This window comes from Urocampus carinirostris, chromosome 16, assembly GCF_059441175.1.
Source record: "Urocampus carinirostris isolate Australia breed hairy pipefish chromosome 16, RoL_Ucar_1.0, whole genome shotgun sequence".
Lineage (NCBI taxonomy): Eukaryota > Metazoa > Chordata > Actinopteri > Syngnathiformes > Syngnathidae > Urocampus > Urocampus carinirostris.
Window position 1 is genome coordinate 29,137,763 of NC_142364.1, and position 18,637 is coordinate 29,156,399.

The 18,637-nt window shown below is 37.6% G+C and overlaps 2 protein-coding genes across 4 annotated transcripts in view; both read right to left on the minus strand.

Annotated features, from left to right (window-relative positions):
- wdr7 (WD repeat domain 7) overlaps positions 1-6,412 on the minus strand; it is a 101,664-nt gene extending 95,252 nt beyond the window's left edge. For both annotated transcript variants that reach the window (XM_088355669.1, XM_088355668.1), the window contains exons 1-9: positions 6,267-6,412; positions 4,177-4,348; positions 3,056-3,162; positions 2,529-2,607; positions 2,188-2,362; positions 1,302-1,378; positions 1,096-1,215; positions 870-1,015; positions 672-774 (exon numbers count right to left, since the gene is read on the minus strand). In XM_088355669.1, the coding sequence (XP_088211795.1) occupies positions 672-774; positions 870-1,015; positions 1,096-1,215; positions 1,302-1,378; positions 2,188-2,362; positions 2,529-2,607; positions 3,056-3,162; positions 4,177-4,335 (966 nt within the window). In that variant the 5' untranslated portion in view covers positions 4,336-4,348; positions 6,267-6,412. The remainder of the gene's footprint in view (positions 1-671; positions 775-869; positions 1,016-1,095; positions 1,216-1,301; positions 1,379-2,187; positions 2,363-2,528; positions 2,608-3,055; positions 3,163-4,176; positions 4,349-6,266) is intronic.
- Positions 6,413-8,516: 2,104 nt separating this feature from the next.
- Positions 8,517-18,637, minus strand: part of txnl1 (thioredoxin-like 1) — a 12,688-nt gene continuing 2,567 nt past the window's right edge. The window contains exons 1-9 of one of the 2 annotated variants that reach the window (XM_088320268.1): positions 15,845-15,904; positions 15,357-15,464; positions 13,799-13,895; positions 13,388-13,561; positions 12,655-12,777; positions 11,103-11,172; positions 10,804-10,976; positions 8,841-8,945; positions 8,517-8,765 (exon numbers count right to left, since the gene is read on the minus strand). In XM_088320268.1, coding sequence (XP_088176394.1) covers positions 8,736-8,765; positions 8,841-8,945; positions 10,804-10,976; positions 11,103-11,172; positions 12,655-12,777; positions 13,388-13,561; positions 13,799-13,895; positions 15,357-15,454 — 870 coding nt within the window. In that variant the 5' untranslated portion in view covers positions 15,455-15,464; positions 15,845-15,904 and the 3' untranslated portion in view covers positions 8,517-8,735. Of the gene's footprint in view, positions 8,766-8,840; positions 8,946-10,803; positions 10,977-11,102; positions 11,173-12,654; positions 12,778-13,387; positions 13,562-13,798; positions 13,896-15,356; positions 15,465-15,844; positions 15,905-18,637 lie in introns of those variants that run through there. The other variant, XM_088320269.1, reaches the window with a different exon arrangement.

An 18,637-nucleotide genomic window follows, 5' to 3' on the forward strand; every position in this document is an offset into this window, starting at 1 on the left:
ATAGGACTTAAAATAATTGTTTTCTTTCAGCAGAGCAGTAAATGTGTTCGTTTTCATAATTGTTTTGGTAGTCCCCAGCTTGAATGGTCACATAATCCAAAAATGAAATGAAATGAAATGATCTGCATTTATATAGCGCTTTACAAGTTAAGACTTCCCAAAGCGCTTTACAGTGTGCTTCACATTTCCCAATAGCGGCCATGCAGCCATGTAAGGCTGCACGGCCCTTACATGGCTATTAGGGGTTCAGTGTCTTACCCAAGGACACTTCGACATGTAACACGGAGGAGCCGGGATTCGAACTGCGATCTCTTGATCCCAAGACGAGCTCTACCTCCTGAGCCACTGCCGCCCAGAAAAACACACGTCGTAGAGCTAAAAACGGTTTCAGGTGTGCGTGGACACGGCCCAGTTGGTGTGCTGCAGCCAAAGGCATCAACACCAAATTGCCCACACGTCGGGGGTTTGCTAGGATTAAGCCTGCAGCTTAAAACTGAGTTTGGTTCTTTAATTTGAACATCCAGCTTTTAATTAGGTGCTGTGTGTTATCCGGAATTTGCGGTATTAATTTACTGATATTTACATTCCTTTGGATTAAAAAAAACATCCGTTCATTTTGTTTAGAACCGAATAGTGCACTTTTAGTTTCAAGGAGCTGCTATTTAACTAACCTCTTTGTCTGTTTGTCGGTTTTCAATGCTGTAGATCAATGGCGGTATTGATCCTTCTTTTTTACCCACATCGCTGCGAAAATGTATACTGGCAGGTAGGCAGCTAGAAAACAAATGGTGACTATAAACAACTGGTAATATAATTTTATTTTATGGCAGTTTTTGGGCTACAATAATGATGTTGAATCGCAGCTGTACCTTGGTGGCAGGTTATATACATAACTGGTGCCGTCTTCAGTCCAAATAATGACTTTGTCTGCTGCAATGAACTCTCCGCCAGCCCAGGCTGTGTCATTGTCACTGGGCACGGAGCAGAGCAGCGAATAGTCCCCTGCATCAAAAACCTGACAAATGCAAAAAACATACTTGGGATTTCGTTTTGTGACTAAATATGACAACTGTACTAACCCAAACCAGTTCTTACCCTCCAGAACTTGGAGCAGACCACCAGCAGACTGCTCTGAGTGAATGTACAGAACGAAATACTCTGACAGCCTTGACAGTATATTGGTTTGGACTCTTCTTCAAACACTGGTTCCAAATCCTGAAAGAGGGTTATTGATATAGTCATGTTCCACTGTGGTACCTTCATAATACGTTTCCCCTTTTGAAATGACCAATAAATAATACCTGCATCCTGTTCACCTCAGCTGTGACAATCCAGACTTTTAAAATTCCTGTGACTGAAACTGCCACGACTGTGTCCTCTGCAAAAAACAACACGTTAAATCATAATGAAAACATGCCTCTCTATAATTGTATTACTTTGTCAGTTTAAAATATCGTGTAAATTACTTCCAAAAACATGTGTCTAGCTGTGCCTTACATCTAAAAGATCTTATTGTTGCATATGGATGTTGTACTAAGTACTAAACCTAAGGGGTTGGATAGTTTTGTCAACCACTTAATTACAGAATAGCTACTGGTATATTACAAATACTTTTGTTGTGTTAGCTGTTGTATCTGTGTTTTTGATAACTCATTATTTAAAATAATTATAAGCTAGATAGAAAATAAATGTCAAATTTGCAAAAACACTTATTCACTGTGGGGGTTGCACAATTTTGAACATAACCTTAAGCATCTTTTCTTAGGACAAAGATGTCCAGACTTCGGTCCTCTCTGTGCCACATATAGAAAAATTGATGCATACAAGGGCAACTTGTATTTATTTTTTTTACTGCAATTTATGAAGAAAACTAAAATCCACTTTTTTTGTCTGCAAACAGAGCCCTATATAGCTTTCTATAGGGTGTGTTTAGAATGTAACATAATAATATTTAATTTTGAAAATCATATTGCTATCTATTTTGGCAAATTGCATATTTGGTTATCAACAAAAAGTCTTACATTGTACAAATTAGATTTTTTTCAGATGAAATATTTGTAGTATATGCCATGGTCAGCTAAAAAAATGGACGCTGGGTTACAAATGGATGCTGGGGAGTACTTAGGGCACTTCAGTCTTAGATCATTAAATAGTAGACAAAATAATAAGTACGTAGTATCTTCAAACCTTGTGTGCGGTGTGATCGGATAACACTCATGGAGCTGATCCAATCAGGGGAGATTTTGGACACCAGCGAGTATAGCACCTCCAGACTTGTAGCATCTACCACAAGAATCTCTGGGTAATGCCCATTACAGAGCAAGCGACCTTCTCTCTGAGTGCTGACAGTGAACTGATAGAACTTCAAATTCACATTGGAAAAGTAACAGGAAAAGAAAATTAATGATTGATCATTTATAAATTCTGTGTCTGTATAATAAATGAAGACTTGATGGGAAGTGTTGATTATCTATATAGATAACATACTAGGATATTATTAATATAACACATAATAATAATACATTTACCTGCATGCCAGTGTGAGCGCAAGCAAGCTTTGTAAATTCAATGCAGCGACCATCATTTACGTCCCATAAACACATCTCCCTGGAAACAACACAAAGTTATAGTAATGGATATTTACAGCAATGAAAAGTACCATATTTATTCATGCACACTTGTATATCCAACCTGCACCCATAGTTTTTTATTTAAAACAATGGTCTTAAATTTTGTTTCACTTTTTCTCAGCTTAAACTTTGCAATGGGTATCAAACCAGGGTCACGGCAGTGAGCGTGCCGAATCCAACCACTGGATCACCAGTGATGTACATTGCGCATGAAAAGGCATTACATTGCATCTCATTATCACACTATTCCTTAAACGCAAACAAATACAGTACATTGTTTTATTTGGTGGGAATTATTTTATGACTCATAGAATAATTAGCTACATGTAGATTTGTATTTTAAATTATGTTGTTACGTTTTCTTTGATTTGGTTATGCATTTGGAGGAACAGTGAAAAAATACCTTACAAGGATAACATACTCACCCACTCTCTGATGCACTGACAATGTACTGTTTATCACTGCAGGCGCTGGCTTTAGACAGACAGGTGATGGAGGCTGTATGACCAAATAACATGGCCCTAGGACAAATCTAGATGACAAATGAATTTAATTAAATGATGCAAGCAGTAAAAAAATGGCTCCTAAACCAACACACAGGAGAGCCACCAAAGGTCTCGTTGTACAAAACTCCAAGAGTATGCTTTGATAGATTTCAGGGAGTTAAGAATATCATCAAAACAAATTTGATTTACCTCATTATCCAAAGTGTATTGTCATCTATGTGATTATCCTGAATGATAGGAATGATTTATTGGGAGTATCAACCATACTTCAATAGTTTTGACACTTTGTGCATGCATTTTTTTTAATCCTTAAGATTTAAAAAGGAAAATACAACTGTATTTCATTTTGCCTGAACTGTGCTAACAGTGCAGACTAGTTTGCACCTATTAGCCACACAATTGTGCAAAAATCCCGTAGAAAAACAAGAAGAGCAAAAACTGAGGGGACCATCCTCTTGCATGTTTTAACATATTATTGTAGAAAATAGTTAACTGTGAACGATGCATAGGTCCCTTTTTATAATGTTTGATTGTTTTTTGTGGATTTTTATCTGAGCAGAGCACAAAAAAACTACTAATTATTAAAAGGAAACAACCAAATATCTGCACGAAAACAGCTGTAAAATAATACTAAACAATACTTAAACATTTGCCAAAAGGGAATAGGCTAAGGCAGATGCTTGTAACTGCCTACTCCTATTCCGTTTTTTCTTGCAGTAAATGGATATTATTAATTTTATTATTATTGGGTGGTACAATGGCCTTTTAAGTATACTATAAAATTAGACAATCTGTTACCAGGCATTTGTTGAGAGTAATGTTCACGATTAAAAAACACATATTTTTAGTGGGTCACCACATAAATCAAAATTAACGTAAAGGGAATGACATCTGCTATTTTTTATGCATTTTGGTCTACAAAATAATGTAACTAGAAAATGATCAAATAGACGACACTCAAAAATTCAAAGATCATGCTCCTTCCTCAATAACCTCAAAATATGTCGCTCCAACCATGAAGAGCACAAAATGACAACTACCTCCAGCTCCGATGTCATGTCCCAAAGGCAGATTTGCCCGTCATGGCAGCCAGTGATGATTGTGCTGAAGTCGTCCATCACCAACAGGCTGCTGATGCAGTGGGTTGGAGCAGTGCGGCCCCATAAGACAATGGGCAGAACCAGATTGTTCCCAGACATTGTGATGATTTGTCTGAAGAGTCGGAATTAATGTGAGAGCATGTTTGCAAAACAAACATGTATGCGGTATTTCAACACATTCAATATTTAAGGGAAAGTACCTTAAAGTAAAGGCAACTCAAGGGCTTTTCCTAAAGATAATATGGTTTTACCAGCCTTAACACTGCATTTTAAATCAAATTTTAATTGTCAAATATGACTTTATCTGTCATTGGTAGTGGCCATTTTGAGAATGACGGCTTGTGAAGATGATATCTCAAACACTTTAGTGAATGACCAATTACGGTTCACCATCCTTCTGAAGCAGAGCCATTTTTGGTCCAGGTCAGTGTTGTCAAACAAATTTTTGCTTGGGGACCACACGCTAGAAAAACCATACTCACGGGGGCTGAACAAATAAATCAATGGAATAAAAAGTGTGCCTTAGCTGGAGGCCCAGGAGTCTTTTCGGAGGTTCACAATTTAATTACAATTCAAGGATGTAAGATTTGATTATAAAACAATTATTGAGTTTGTTTCCCCCTCAATATTTTTCCCTTTATCAACTCTGCATTTGAAAAAAAAAAGCAGACCAACAATTTAATTAATTTCCACTACAGTTTCGTTAACTTAATTTTATGATTTGAAAGTCTTTCTACTTTTATTTTTGTATAAAATGTTTACCTGAATATGGGAACTTTGATGTTAGATTTCATACATTTAATATACAAAAGGAGCTTAAGCTTCTTTCCTGCGAAGACAACGAGGTGTTAATTTTTTTAAATTTTGGATTTTTTCAAACTGCCTTCTGGGACTTTTAGTTTAAGTAAAAACAACATCAGGCCGGGTGTCCTTGGCATTCTCTGGTTGATTAATAGTAGTCAACAAATACAGCCACAGTGGGAGCTTTGCAAGTGGCACCTGGCTTTGGCTATATGTAGGGGACATATTTAAAACTGCAAATGTTTGCTTGCTGCTATGTGACTCAATTTTCTCTTGTGCTTCTCTCAGCACTTTCTCACGGGCCACACAAAATGGTGTGGTGGGCCAAATTTGGCCTGCGGGCCATGAAGTTAATACTCGTGGTCTAGGTGATTCCATGAGCGTTTCTATTATCTTCTTTACATGTCAATATTCTCAAATGCCAACAGCAAAGATTAAATAAAAGCACAAAAAAAAGACATGTTCAGCCTATACAATACACGGATATCCTTTAACATGATTTTCACTTGACGTATAATAAATTTTAAACCCTTGAATGCAATAAACCATAAACAACAGTGTGCCTTTCCAAGTTCTGACCTTCAGAGAAATTTCCATTTCCCATTGCAATCACAGAGGTAATGTCAGGATCGGGTTTTTTTGTCCCCAGACAACAACAACAAATGTGTGTGTTGTTCACAAGAAAAAAATATATTTGGACAATGATATCAAGCAAGTGCTTGCAAAAAATTGCACACAAAAATACTAAGTATACACTGCATTAAACATGTGCATGGACTGATTTTTTCCCCTCAATTCCCCGGAAGAAAACACAAATTTAGCAATATAGATGATAACTTGCGGTAATATTTAGATGTGTTGTTTCCATGTTGTCTTGTTGTACAATCATCGAATTTCTCTTTTTGCAGAACCGTTACGTTCAAAGAGGGAATACTGAATGAAATAATGTTTACGATGTCAACGAGTTTTGCATTTAGAGATTATATGAAGTGATCAATGAAACGATGAGATAGTAATAGGGTGCTAGACTCAAACACTGAGCGGCTGCGAGTGACACCATACACTATACAATATGTGGTTTAATATTCACTTTAAATCATTGATGTATGTTACGCAGTGACACTTGATCAGCTACAGTGCTATGCTACGCGAAAGCAAAATAACAGTAATGTCGGAACTTCCGGATATAACGCAGCTCATAGGATAACGCTCAGGTAGAAGGTACGCACCGTAGACAGTAGCTCACTGAAGCATCTCCTTTTGGTTGAGTTTAGGAAAAAAATATTTCCGTTGGTATTAAATAATATCGAAGTAAATCCAATGCGTGTTTTTAGCGTTTGGTTCAGTCAAACCTTCCTGTGACGGTCAGTGAAATAATCACAAGATGACATTTGACGGAGACTTTAAACACATCCGGGTGTGTCTTGTCAAAATAAAAGTATTTCAAGCTTCCTTTTTATGCGTTTATTTTAGCGACCGTGCAGAACAGCTTCTTGATACAGTATTACTTGCTTTTAGCAAACAAAAAATAAGAAAAATCTGATGATCGGATAGTAGTAATTCTGGCTCGAATGATTAATCACGTTTTGTGACAGTACTGTAAAGAGAAAATTATCTAATCAAAAATTACAAGAATACACTGTACATCAGTACAGTACAAAGTTGAATCGAATTTTATAGCATTTTTTTTCTACAAGGTTATTCGGTTACTATTTGAATCATGCGGTATGTTCAAAGAGTCATTGTGTAATATCTGACCACGAGATGTCGCTGTATTGTGATGTGAAACGAGTGGTACAACATACAAGGAAAAATGCATTTTTTTGCCCAGCCTTTCACAAGGTTTTGGTTTTAGGACGTACCGGTAGCATCAAGATGCCAGAAAATAGTTTAAGCTTCATGTTATGTAATACAGATTTCCTGACCTATAAGTATTTCTTTTAAAAATGCACGCTCATAAGATTATGAAATTTAGGTAATTGTTCAAATCAAGATTTTCAAAATATGTTTTTACCACTAACAGCCGTATATAATACTTTAATATTTAAAACATAATCTTTACAGGGACAAGTCCAACAAATTAGTCTTTGTGAATGTCTTGGTTTTCCGTCATGTGGTGCCAACTATGCAAAATCAGGTCAGGAACCATCAGCAATGGAGAAAGGGGACAGCAGGAAGTAGAGAGGTCGCAGGTTTGATTCCCGGCTCCTCCAAGTTAATAGTCTAAATGACAGAACGCCAACAAGCTGTCGCCGCTATCGCGGTGTGTGATTAGGTTGCACATTGTAAACCATTTTCTTCAGCTAGCAAAATGCAGACCTGTCCAGAATTGCGTCCTCAGTGGTGCGGTGTTGAAGTTGTGGTACTTGGGGTAAAATATTTGAGAATGGCTAATCTCGGAAAAGGCTTTTTCAAAAAATAACACCCCCCCTTTATAATCCTCAAAGTCAGAAAAAAAGATTTAAAATCTTGTGCCCATCTATGCCAAAGTCAGTCTCATCTCTGAAGAGCAGGACATTTGACACAGACGACTAGATAATAAAGGTCCTGTATCTGAGTCAGATCAGGGAGCTTCTCCTACTCCTGGTATCATTGGAAACCAGTAGCGTTTTATGTGAGGGAGCAAACTCCTATCTACCGTGGTCATACCACTCGAGAGGGGTGACCGACAGCAAGACACACAGACAAATATAAAGAAAATTTAAAAAGGGAAAAAGTAGCAAAAAACACAGTTCTGTCTCTCACAATTTCATTTCTCAATCTATCCAATCTTGTCACTCCTAACATAGTCTTCAAACACTTCATCTCAAAAACATTTAATTTCCTTCTCAAATCTGCGTTCAGGCTCCAAGTCTCTGTACCATACAACACAGTCGGCACAATCACTCTTATACAGTCCCCTCTTGACATCCATACTCATACTCTTGTTGCTCATCACTCTCCTCAGAACACCCAAAACCACGCTTCCTTGATTCACTGTTCAGTACTTCACACTCCATTCCACCAACTGCAGCCACATCACAACCGAAGTACCTAAAGCTTTCAATTTCTTCCAGTAGCCGTCCATGCAACCTTATTTCTAACACCATGCCCACTCCATCACCTTACTCTTTCCAAACATTCACACACAAGTTACGCCTATCACACTCTCTTCCAAACTCCATTACCAACCTTCTCAATGTTTCCTTAGAATTAGCCACAAGTGCTGTGTCATCTGCAAACAACAAGTAGTTTTATGTGAGGGAGCAAACTCCTACCCCAAAAAAATGCCTGGAAGGGAATGGGTGCTGCCAGACTACTTGCCCAAGACACACTAAATGAAGTGGTACCCCAACAACCCAGGCGCTTATAAAGGATCAATGAACCATGAATCTTGCAAAACAATGAAAGTAATACATTAATGTAACAATGTTTATCGGCATTATAAAAATGTTGCTACAAGTATAAGTGGCCCAAAACCCCCAAAAGACACAAAAGCCTTTGAAAATTGACTGTTTTATTTACATGGATTTTCATTGGAACTCCATTACAAATCCGTATAGACGGTGTTCCTAGAGACTTGTAATTCTTTTATTCAGAAGTGGAGGAGTGTGCATCTATGTGTGTGTTGTATGTCGACGTCTGCTTGAAGTGTTGCAGCTTTGGCAAAGGGAAACGTCCTTCAGAATATCAGCAATCCTCTGTTGCCCTTACTTCTCTCAGTGACTCTCTCCTTTCTTTCCGACCACCTGTACAAATACCATTCACTTATTAGAACAAACAAATCCCACACATATTCTTAGATTGGGCTGATAAATATGTACCCTTTTAAAGTCGTTCATGTTGGTGGCCTGTACCGGGGTACCAATAAATGTCAGGTAGTTTATTTTGGTTGTCTCCTCATCTCCTTGGTTTGATTTGACGAACAACTGAGGAAGGGGAGAAAAAAAGACAAACAAATTGAAATAAATAGGTGCTAGATGTTTTTCTTTTCACATGAGGAGACAAGCGGTTAAGTATATTGTCTTCTCCTTTTGGTCATATCAAAAGGTATGGTACATTAATACATTTAGACCACACAAACGGGAAGATTATCCACGTACAGGAAAAAAAACTGTTAGGAGACTACACATTTAATAAATATTAACACAGTAAAGCTTTTTAGATGCAAATTAAAACCTAGCCAAAGCTTGCTGTTAAAGGATATAAAGTGTGTACTATTTGTCAAATTGGCTCAGTGACACTGTATCAGAGCTTAAGTTTTCAGGGGTCATAATAGACAATAAATTAACCTGGAAAACACTAATCAGACACATACAAACAAGGATATCTAAATGCATTTCAATAATTAATAATGGCAGATTCCTTTTTAACTATAATGCATTGTATTTATTATATTGTTCTCTAGTTCTGCCATACTTGTGTCTGGGCCAATAATTCCAAAAGTTCACTACAGCCCCTTTTTATCCTCCAAAAACATGCAAGTAGAACCATACACAGGGTAGGATATCAGGATCATACTAATATGTTATTCCTGCAGTCCAAATTATTAAAATTGGATGATTTAGTAATTTTTTTCACTTCACAACTGCTATTTAAGGTCAACAAAAACATGGTGCCAGAAAACATCCAAACATTATTCACTTGGAAAGAGGGAAGTTATAACTTAAGGGGCTGTAGTAAATTCAAAATCCCACTTGTGAGAACCACCAGGAAAAGTATGTATGTGTCTGTGTGTGGAGTCAAACTTTGGAACAATTTACAAGACGAGATCAAGCCATGTCCAACTATTCACGTGTTCAAATTTGAATACAAAAAAACATTACTAGCAGAATACGGAGATGAAGAAAATGTTGTATGAGTGATACTAGAGATTGGAAATACTGCATTTAAATATATAATTAACCTTGTTGTTATTGTTAACTTTATTATATCATAACTGTTATTATTGCTATTGTTGTTATTATCATTGGTGTCACAATGATTTTTAGTGACAAGTAGCATTATAACGTTAATAAATGGGTAATACGATGATTAGTGTATAAAATATGTGACTATTGTTATTATTATAATTATTGATATCTGACCAATGTAAAATGTATATCCGTGACATTTTGTTGTATTAAACACAAAAGAGGAGCTATTTGTAAAATGTAATAGGGAAGATGAAGGGGTAGGGAAAATAAGCGTCTGCTTATTACTACCCCTTTTAACATTATTTTGGTTGTTGAGTCATTGTTTTTGTCCTGTTTTTATTTTACAATGATCGAAATAAAGTTTTCATTCATTCATTCATTCAATGAACCAGGATTAATGGATGAGTAAAACTATAGATCCACTTATCAGTAGCCAGTACAGTATATACTATGTGGTCCTTTTTAAAAAGATACTTTTTGCAAATAAGCATCTAAAAATAAGTTATTTTATCTCAAGACCTAGCTGCCCTCGGACAGATGCAGCAGGTCTTTTAAATTAACAACAAACAGGCTTAGAAATAGTTTCTCCCCAAACAGCATCATCACCCTAAACAAGCGTGCTAGACTAGGAAAATATATTTCTAGCCGATGTATAGAAAATATATTCATAACTTATTTCTCAACTCATTTATTTGGGAAATATATTGCTGCTTAATGTCATTGCACTACTTTTTTATGGCGCTATTGTTGTGATGCACATACAACTCTAGCCAGTCTCCAATCACTATCATGTAAAAATGTGCGCCTATTCTTTTTTATCAATTGTAATTCTAAATTAAAAAAGTAAAGAGGCAACAAGAATAGTTCTTACTGTTACACTCTGCACATTCTGAAACTTGACATAGCGTAGTGGAATGACTCCATCATCTTTGTAGTCTTCTTCTGCCAGCTCCAGAGTTTGGGTGGCTTCGTTTCGCTCTGCATCATCGAAGCCCATAGACCGTGGGAGATTGGTAAATATCTTCACCACTTTCGGAGATTGGGCTGGCACAAGAAAAAGGCATGCAGCACGGTGTTACAGACAAAAGGGAGATTAATAAATCAGAAAAGAATGGAGTGACTCAGAAATCACTTTAAATCAACTAAGAACCAAACGGTAAAAATACTCACTAAATTCTGATGATTGTAGCTTCATTGAGAAAAGCCTCACAGGCTGATTGAAAGCGATAGTTATCAGCAACTGCAAACAACATACAGAACATCTAAAAATGTTGTTAAAATGTGGTTATTACTCTATATAACTACCATTAATTGTTCAAAAATAATAGCCAGTCCTGTGGTCAGAAACACTTATTGCTGAAGGCAATTTTTTAACATTTTAAGAAAGTATAATTATTTTGTTGTCTGTTATCAGGGATGTGATTTGACCAAAGTGAAATTATCTGAAAATTAGGCGGGGGTCTGGGGGCCGCGGGCACCCAGCTAGGTCCAGGGCAGTGCCCTGGTGGGGGGACAAGTGGGGCGAAGCCCCCCGGAGCTCATGGGTTTTACGTTTTTTTTAAGTACTTTCAATGCACTCAGATGACAAAGAAATAGACAAAACAACAGCATCAATTTTCAATGTATTTTGAACTATCCCATATAAAATTACAGTTTAAGTCAACTCAAAATCAGTCACATTAAAAAAAATTGGACTGCCTTTGCTTTTAAAAACTATCACTGAGAATATCATCATATCTAACTCATGTGATTACTAAGTTAACACATAAATCATGTTGAAGAGTTCAAATTTCATGAAGAAATAATTGTATCATGACCAAATGAAAAGTAACTCATATTAGAACATACCACAAATTTCTTTGTTATAGCAGAAGATGTTATCTATAAATGAAAGTACAATAAGTATAGGCCCTACAGTAAAGTGTTGGTGTAATGTACACATGAAAATCTATTATTGTAATTGTTAAATATTTATGGCCATTTTTATTACGTTACACCTACCTCAAAATTCACGACTCTATCAGCAACTGGTACAGGTTTTTGGGGTGGATCACGTCTCTCTATTACCGCTTCCGTTTGTGGTGTCAATAAGGGATGGAGGCCTTAAAGTTTTGGAGTTTTCGTTTGGGCACCGAAACTACCAGCGATGGAATAATTTGTTGTTCTTGACTGGAGTTCTTTCACGTGTTTTTTGCTCTTTGCCTGACTTTCAAGAGCTTTGAAACCTCTCCCACCATAGACAATGGTATCATGGCATCAAATGCAAAGCGCTTTCCCGGCACGATCGATCTTCCGAATAAAGTCACTGAACAAATTCGTCACAGTCTTCTTTCCAACATTTGTAGATAATTCCTTCTCCAACCAGTCCGATCGAAACTTGTTTTTTACGATCGTATCAATTTCTTTACCTCGCGGAGCATCTTTGCGTTCGATCTCGGACATCTTTCTTTAAACACTCGGCAAAAACGTGTGAGAAATGAACAATGGCATACTCCTACGCCTTTATAACAAGCGCGTTTATTGGTCAACACGGAGACTTCAACCAATCGCAAGTACGTTTCATTTCAGTTACGGAAACACTAAAATGGAATGCTGTAGAGACGAAATCGTTTTTTTTTACCAATTAAAAAATCGGAAATCTTAAAATTTTATTTTTGGAGATAAAAAAAGCGGAATTCCGCGAATTAGCGGAAAAATCACATCCCTGTGTTATGTTCGTTACCTGTTCATCACAATCAGATTCTAGGTGGGAAGAGTCTTTCAGTAAGCAGTTGTCAAAGCCACAACAATCACTTTCGTTAAGGCACTCGCAGCCGGCTTTGTTCACGAAAGGCATGAGGTCCATCTGGGGAAAAAAAGAAACTTGCCAGATGAAAATGGCCAGTCACACTATATTCTTATTGTCACTATTACAAGCTATACTGGTACAAAGAAACAATATTCAATTTAAAATGGTCAAACACCCTAAAGTTTATATTTTAAAATGTATAACCCCGTTACATTTGGATATCCCTCACATTCAAAGGTCTCATCTCATTAGCTGCACCGCTTATCCTCAGTAGGGCCGCGGGGGTGCTGGAGCCCATCCCAGCAATCATCGGGCAGTGGGCAGGGGACACCCTGAACTGGTTGCCAGCCAATCGCAGGGCACACAAGGACAGACAACTCGCTCGCTCATTCACACCTAGGGACAATTTTGGACCGGCTAATCCACCTGAAATGCATGTCTTTGGAATGTGGGAGGAAACCGGAGTGCCCGGAGGAAACCCACGCAAGCACGGGGAGAACATACAAACTACGCACAGGAAGTCCGGTAGCTGGATTTGAACCCACAAAGGAGGTTCTCAAGACCTTAGAACTGTGCCGCACACGCGCTAACCACTGCGCCGCCGTGCTGCCACCTTCTCATTTTAAGGCCATTATTAATTATCAGTGATAAAACAAAGTACACTTACATATCCCTTTGGGATGTCAGGGTCCTCACTGTTTCCTGGATCATTCTCTGTATGTTGTTTAATCTTCTCATCCAGGCCAGCAACATCCACTCCTTGAAATTGGTCTATCCGTTCACGGTTTCTAAAGATTAAGAATGTTGGTGTGGCTGATACATTGTTGGCGTCCTTTGTTGTCTAGGGAACAGAAAGGCAGGTCTTCAATTTCTATAGGGAGTTTAATATGTCAACTATCCTCAAAAATGTTTGATTTTGCTGCATTAGTCATGTGAGGTACACCTTAGAAATTGAGTTTTCCTCCTTAAATTGACACTAACAACCGAGTGAATACATTTCCAAAAGGAATTGTTTGAGATTGTTTTATTTTTTGGGAATTCACCGTTTAGTACTTAGTGTGTTTGAAATTACACTGACCGGACACATATGGACATCAACTTCTAGGAAGACAACTTGTGGGTACTTGTTACTCAACATGTTGAAAGCTGGAGCTATTCTGACACATGGCTGGCACCTGTGGGACAAACATAACATACTATTCACTGGTTGTCTTCAACCCGTAGTATATGTTTTTTACACCAGAGATATAGTTGTATCACAGCATGAATAAAGATGACACCAGTCTTGGATGTATCGTGTTCCACTGCCTGACTGATAACCAGGGTTAATCATTAAGGTATTGTTATTCCTCTGTCAACAATACAGTTAAGTTCGTTTGTAACTGACCAACTCAAATATGTATAGCTGTTTGCTTTTATAATCTAATTAATCAATGAAATCATAAAAGGCTATAATTTAACAGAATTCACGATAAAGTAAACAGCTAGATACTAGAACACCTTTTTTTCAATTTTCGCAACATTGCTAAAATTCACACTTTATTATCTCAGTCGGATGCGGAGATTATAACTCATGTGTTTGTTACCTCCCGTCTCGATTACTGTAATGCACTACTCTCCGGTCTCCCAAAGTCCAAAATCAAGAGCCTTCAGCTGGTACAAAATGTTGCAGCGAGGCTTTTAACTAAGACAAGTAAGTTTGATTACATTACTTTGATTTAAGATAAACTGCATTGGCTCCCTGTTAGCTTAAGATGTGATTTTAGGCTTCTGTTGGTATTATACAAAATCATGCATGGACTTGCTCCCCCTCTTTCAGATTTAATTTTGCCCTATGTTCCGGTCTGAAAATGCTGGTCTACAAATGATCCCAAGAGCCAAGAAGAGTTCTGAAGGTTCGAGAGCGTTCTCCATTCGGGCCTCAGTGCTGTGGGATGCTCTTCCCCCTGAGATTCGATCTGCAACCTCAGTGCAACTGTTTAAATCTAGGCTTAAAACACACTTTTATTCTATAGCATATGAATAACCTAGATTTTATGTTGACAATATCCGTGTATTATTTGTTAATGCAACATCCATTACAGCCTGGTCATCCTGGAAGGGGGATTACCTCATGTGCAGTTCCTTCTCAAGGTTTCCTCATGTTTTTGAGTTTTTCCTTTCCCTCGTGTAGGTTTTAGATCAGGGGTTGGTTTAATAATAGTCTGTAGTTTGCAATAATCTGTGGTCTGTACAGCCCTTTGAGACTATTTGTGATTAAGGGCTAAACAAATGAACATGACTTGACTAACAGGAAATGATTCACCGAGGGTAGAAAACAGTATTTTGCAACAGAGAACAGACATTATCATACCGTACACACCTTCACAGATGTACTACAATGTACTTTTGAATAGTACATTTGCATTTTATGAGCCGGACCGTTATGGGAACTTACAATCACGAAGAGTCAGGTTAATGGGAGAGTGCCATGTCATTCTAAGTATATCGGTCAGAGTTGCTAACGCTAGCATGGGGCTAACATACACAATTAGCTGGTATGTTTTCCTAGCAATGAGTGCTGATCACTCATGATCAGCTTAGTATGGGAAAAGAGACACGAAAAAGAGGTGAGTAATGTCCAACATTGATCTTACCCCGCCATTGTGAACTTTACCACGGTGAGCCTTGAGCCGGCGGCCGCTAGCTCCGGTATGAATTCCGGATCGCTTCCGATCACTTTAACACCGACCATGGTGGAATTCCTGATGATAAAGGAAGCGTATCTCAGTTAATGTAAATAGATTCCAAGGGAAACCTTTTGTACTTGATTATCGTAATTTGTAATGGTTTGTTTTTAGCTTAGAGTCAAAATTAGCTAAATGTGCTAGACACACTCCAAAGGCTGCAAGTGATTCGATACGTCGTTCTGTGATTGGCCAATAAGATTACAGGAAGGCGTGCCTTGTATTACCTCAGTCATACGATTCAAATAGTAATAGTGCCACTTAGTGCATTGGAGTGAGAGAACACTGGTACGTTAGCAATGTTGCCCAACTCGTTGCAATCCTTCATCTTGCAACATTCAACTATTATTTGGCTATCACAAAACATAAAAAAATGCCTATATGTAACCGCGGCGTACCTGTCCCACCAAAGATCCACATTCACGCTGGACTGGATGATGAGGTTTTTATTAGAGTTGCTGCAAATGAATGAGTCACAACACGTGGTAAGCTAGTTGGCAGCTCGTTGTAGACTGCCAGCAAAAACATATCAAAGCTTTCTTTTCAGTTTACATAAAATATATTTTAGAATATCAACCATCACAATACATTTTTGCATCCATTTTAACAAGATACTTTTAACAAGAGATCGTATAGTGTTTTTTTTTAACGTTTACAATGAATTCAACATATTTTTCTTTAGTCTGAATTTTAACCCACATCATCCTTTTTATATACTGTATATATAAAAATAGAAATAATAACATTAATGAGTATAATAACGGGTACAATTTACCTGCAAATGAATGAGTCACAGCAGGTGGTTAGCCTTCTCTGCTGGCTTTGACCTCTTTGATCTATAAGGGGAATTAGCATTTTAGCACAACATGCAACGTCGGGCAAAACTAACATAAAAGGCGACAGAATAAAACGAAAATAAATCCAAACAGCTTGACAACATCAATCATATTACTGTGCATGTTGAGAAATTTGTCAGCTGAGGTTTTAATGTTTAAAATTAACTTTTTGCGTAGCACCAAAAGATCGTGTCTTACCGTTGGCAGCTCGTTGTAGACTGCCAAAAACCCCCACCTTCCTGTCGCAAAGTCTAAAGCCAAACCAAACCTTACCACATACCAGCAGTTGGCACTGTTGGACTCATCATTGCAGGACACTTATACAGAAACTATACAACATATTTCAGCAGGAATTTCAATAAAACAAAAGTTATTATTACACCCGTTACATATAGATCTTCTGTATTTCTATTAGGTATCCTTAGTTATCATTTCCCTCAATACATTTGCATACCTGTCAACCTCCACAGCTCCATGCCCATACAAACTGTCGTAATTTCCCGTACAAAATAATCGTACATAATATATTTTTTTCTGAATGATGCATGATGGGAAATCCCCAGGTGGCAGACGCATGGGGACATTAGCATCAAACCGCTCGCTTTGTTTGCAACAAAAAAAAATGATACAGAGATAGAGACTTCCGCAGCGAACTCCTTTGACTTGATTGATTTGCCGTTTCGTGATAGTCGGTGTATACCGGATGGTACCCATCATTGACAAATTTGCGTGTTTCCGTACAGATGTCATTGTACGTCGTACTCGTCTTAAAATGTATAAAAAACATACTTTGTACGGCAAAACCGTACAGGTTGACAGGTAGGTACTCTCCGGTCTCCCAAAGTCCAAAATCAAGAGCCTTCAGCTGGTACAAAATGCTGCAGTGAGGCTTTTAACTGAGACAAGAAAGTTTGATCACATTACCCCTGTTTTTAGCTAACCTGCATTGGCTCCCTGTTAGCTTAAGATGTGACTTTAAGGTTCTGTTGGTAATATACGAAATCATTCAAGGACCTGCTCCCTCATATCTTTCAGAGTTAATATTGCCCTATGTTCGGGTCTGGAGTCTTCACTCTGAAAATGCTGGTCTACTAGTGATCCCATGAGCCAAGAAGACATCCGCAGGTTCGAGAGCGTTCTCCATTCGGACCCCAGTGCTGTGGAATGCTCTTCCCCCGAGATTCGATCTGCAAACTCAGTGGAACTGTTTATATCTAAGCTTAAAACACACTTCTAATCTATAGCACAGGAATAACCTACATTTCATGTTGACAATATCTCTGTAGTATTTGTTATTGCAACATCCATTGCAGCCTGGGCATCCCAGAAGGGGGATTACCTCATGTGCGTCCCTTCTCAAGGTTTCTTCATTTTCCTCATGTTGGGGTTTTTGAGTTTTTCCTTGCCCTCATGTAGATTTTAGATCAGGGGATGGTTTAATAATAGTCTGTGGTTTGCCATAATTATGTGGTCTGTGCAGCCCTTTGACACTTTGTGATTAAAGTCTACAAATAAACATGACTTGACTTGACTTGACATGAGAAGAATGGCAGCGATATCCTCTCCACTTTCTCCGATGTCCAGCTGGGGGCGAACAAGGTCAATTTACACTCCAGATTACAGTACACTTGTGAAGAGCTTGCAATGCCAGTCTTCCCGCTAACAGGCAAACAAATGACAATGTCGTTGGTAGCAACGGTTCAGTGCCCTAGCAAAGATGGAGTTTAAAAATGTTAAAAATCTGTTATTAAGTTTAAAATATATGTTTTGTTTTTATGGCTTCACATTTAGTGATTAGTAAAGTATGTGATATTTTATTTTTATTTTATTCAAAAAGAGTTTATTTTTGTTCCTAAATAATATTTATTTCGTACAAAAATGGTGCAGGGTTCATGAAACTAAATCTGATGATAGCATCTTAGAAAATTAACATGATTTCCTGCAAAAAAAAATAAAGTTGTCTTTTTTTAATTTTTTTCCCCCTATGAGCATTTGTAATTGAAACAATTGGAAAGGTAAAGAAGAAGTAAAACATTGCATGTTGAAGTGTATCTGTTTCATACCTTGTTGAATTATTCACAATAATTATTAACCATTAAAAATGAGTTCTCACATAAATTATCAGTAAGATAGAAAACTTGAGTTAATTAAATGAATTACAATTATTGTACTGAAGTGCGTTATCGAGGTGGCCTTTGTGCTATGCCATGCCCTTGAAGTAGCCCTCGTTCTCAAAATGGTTGGAAAAATAAAAGCGGTTGGTAGTAACATGTACTCAGGAACATTTACTTCAGTATGTTTTGGAGCATTTTGTACTTATAGGAGTATTATTAAATCACATTATTTTCTACTTTT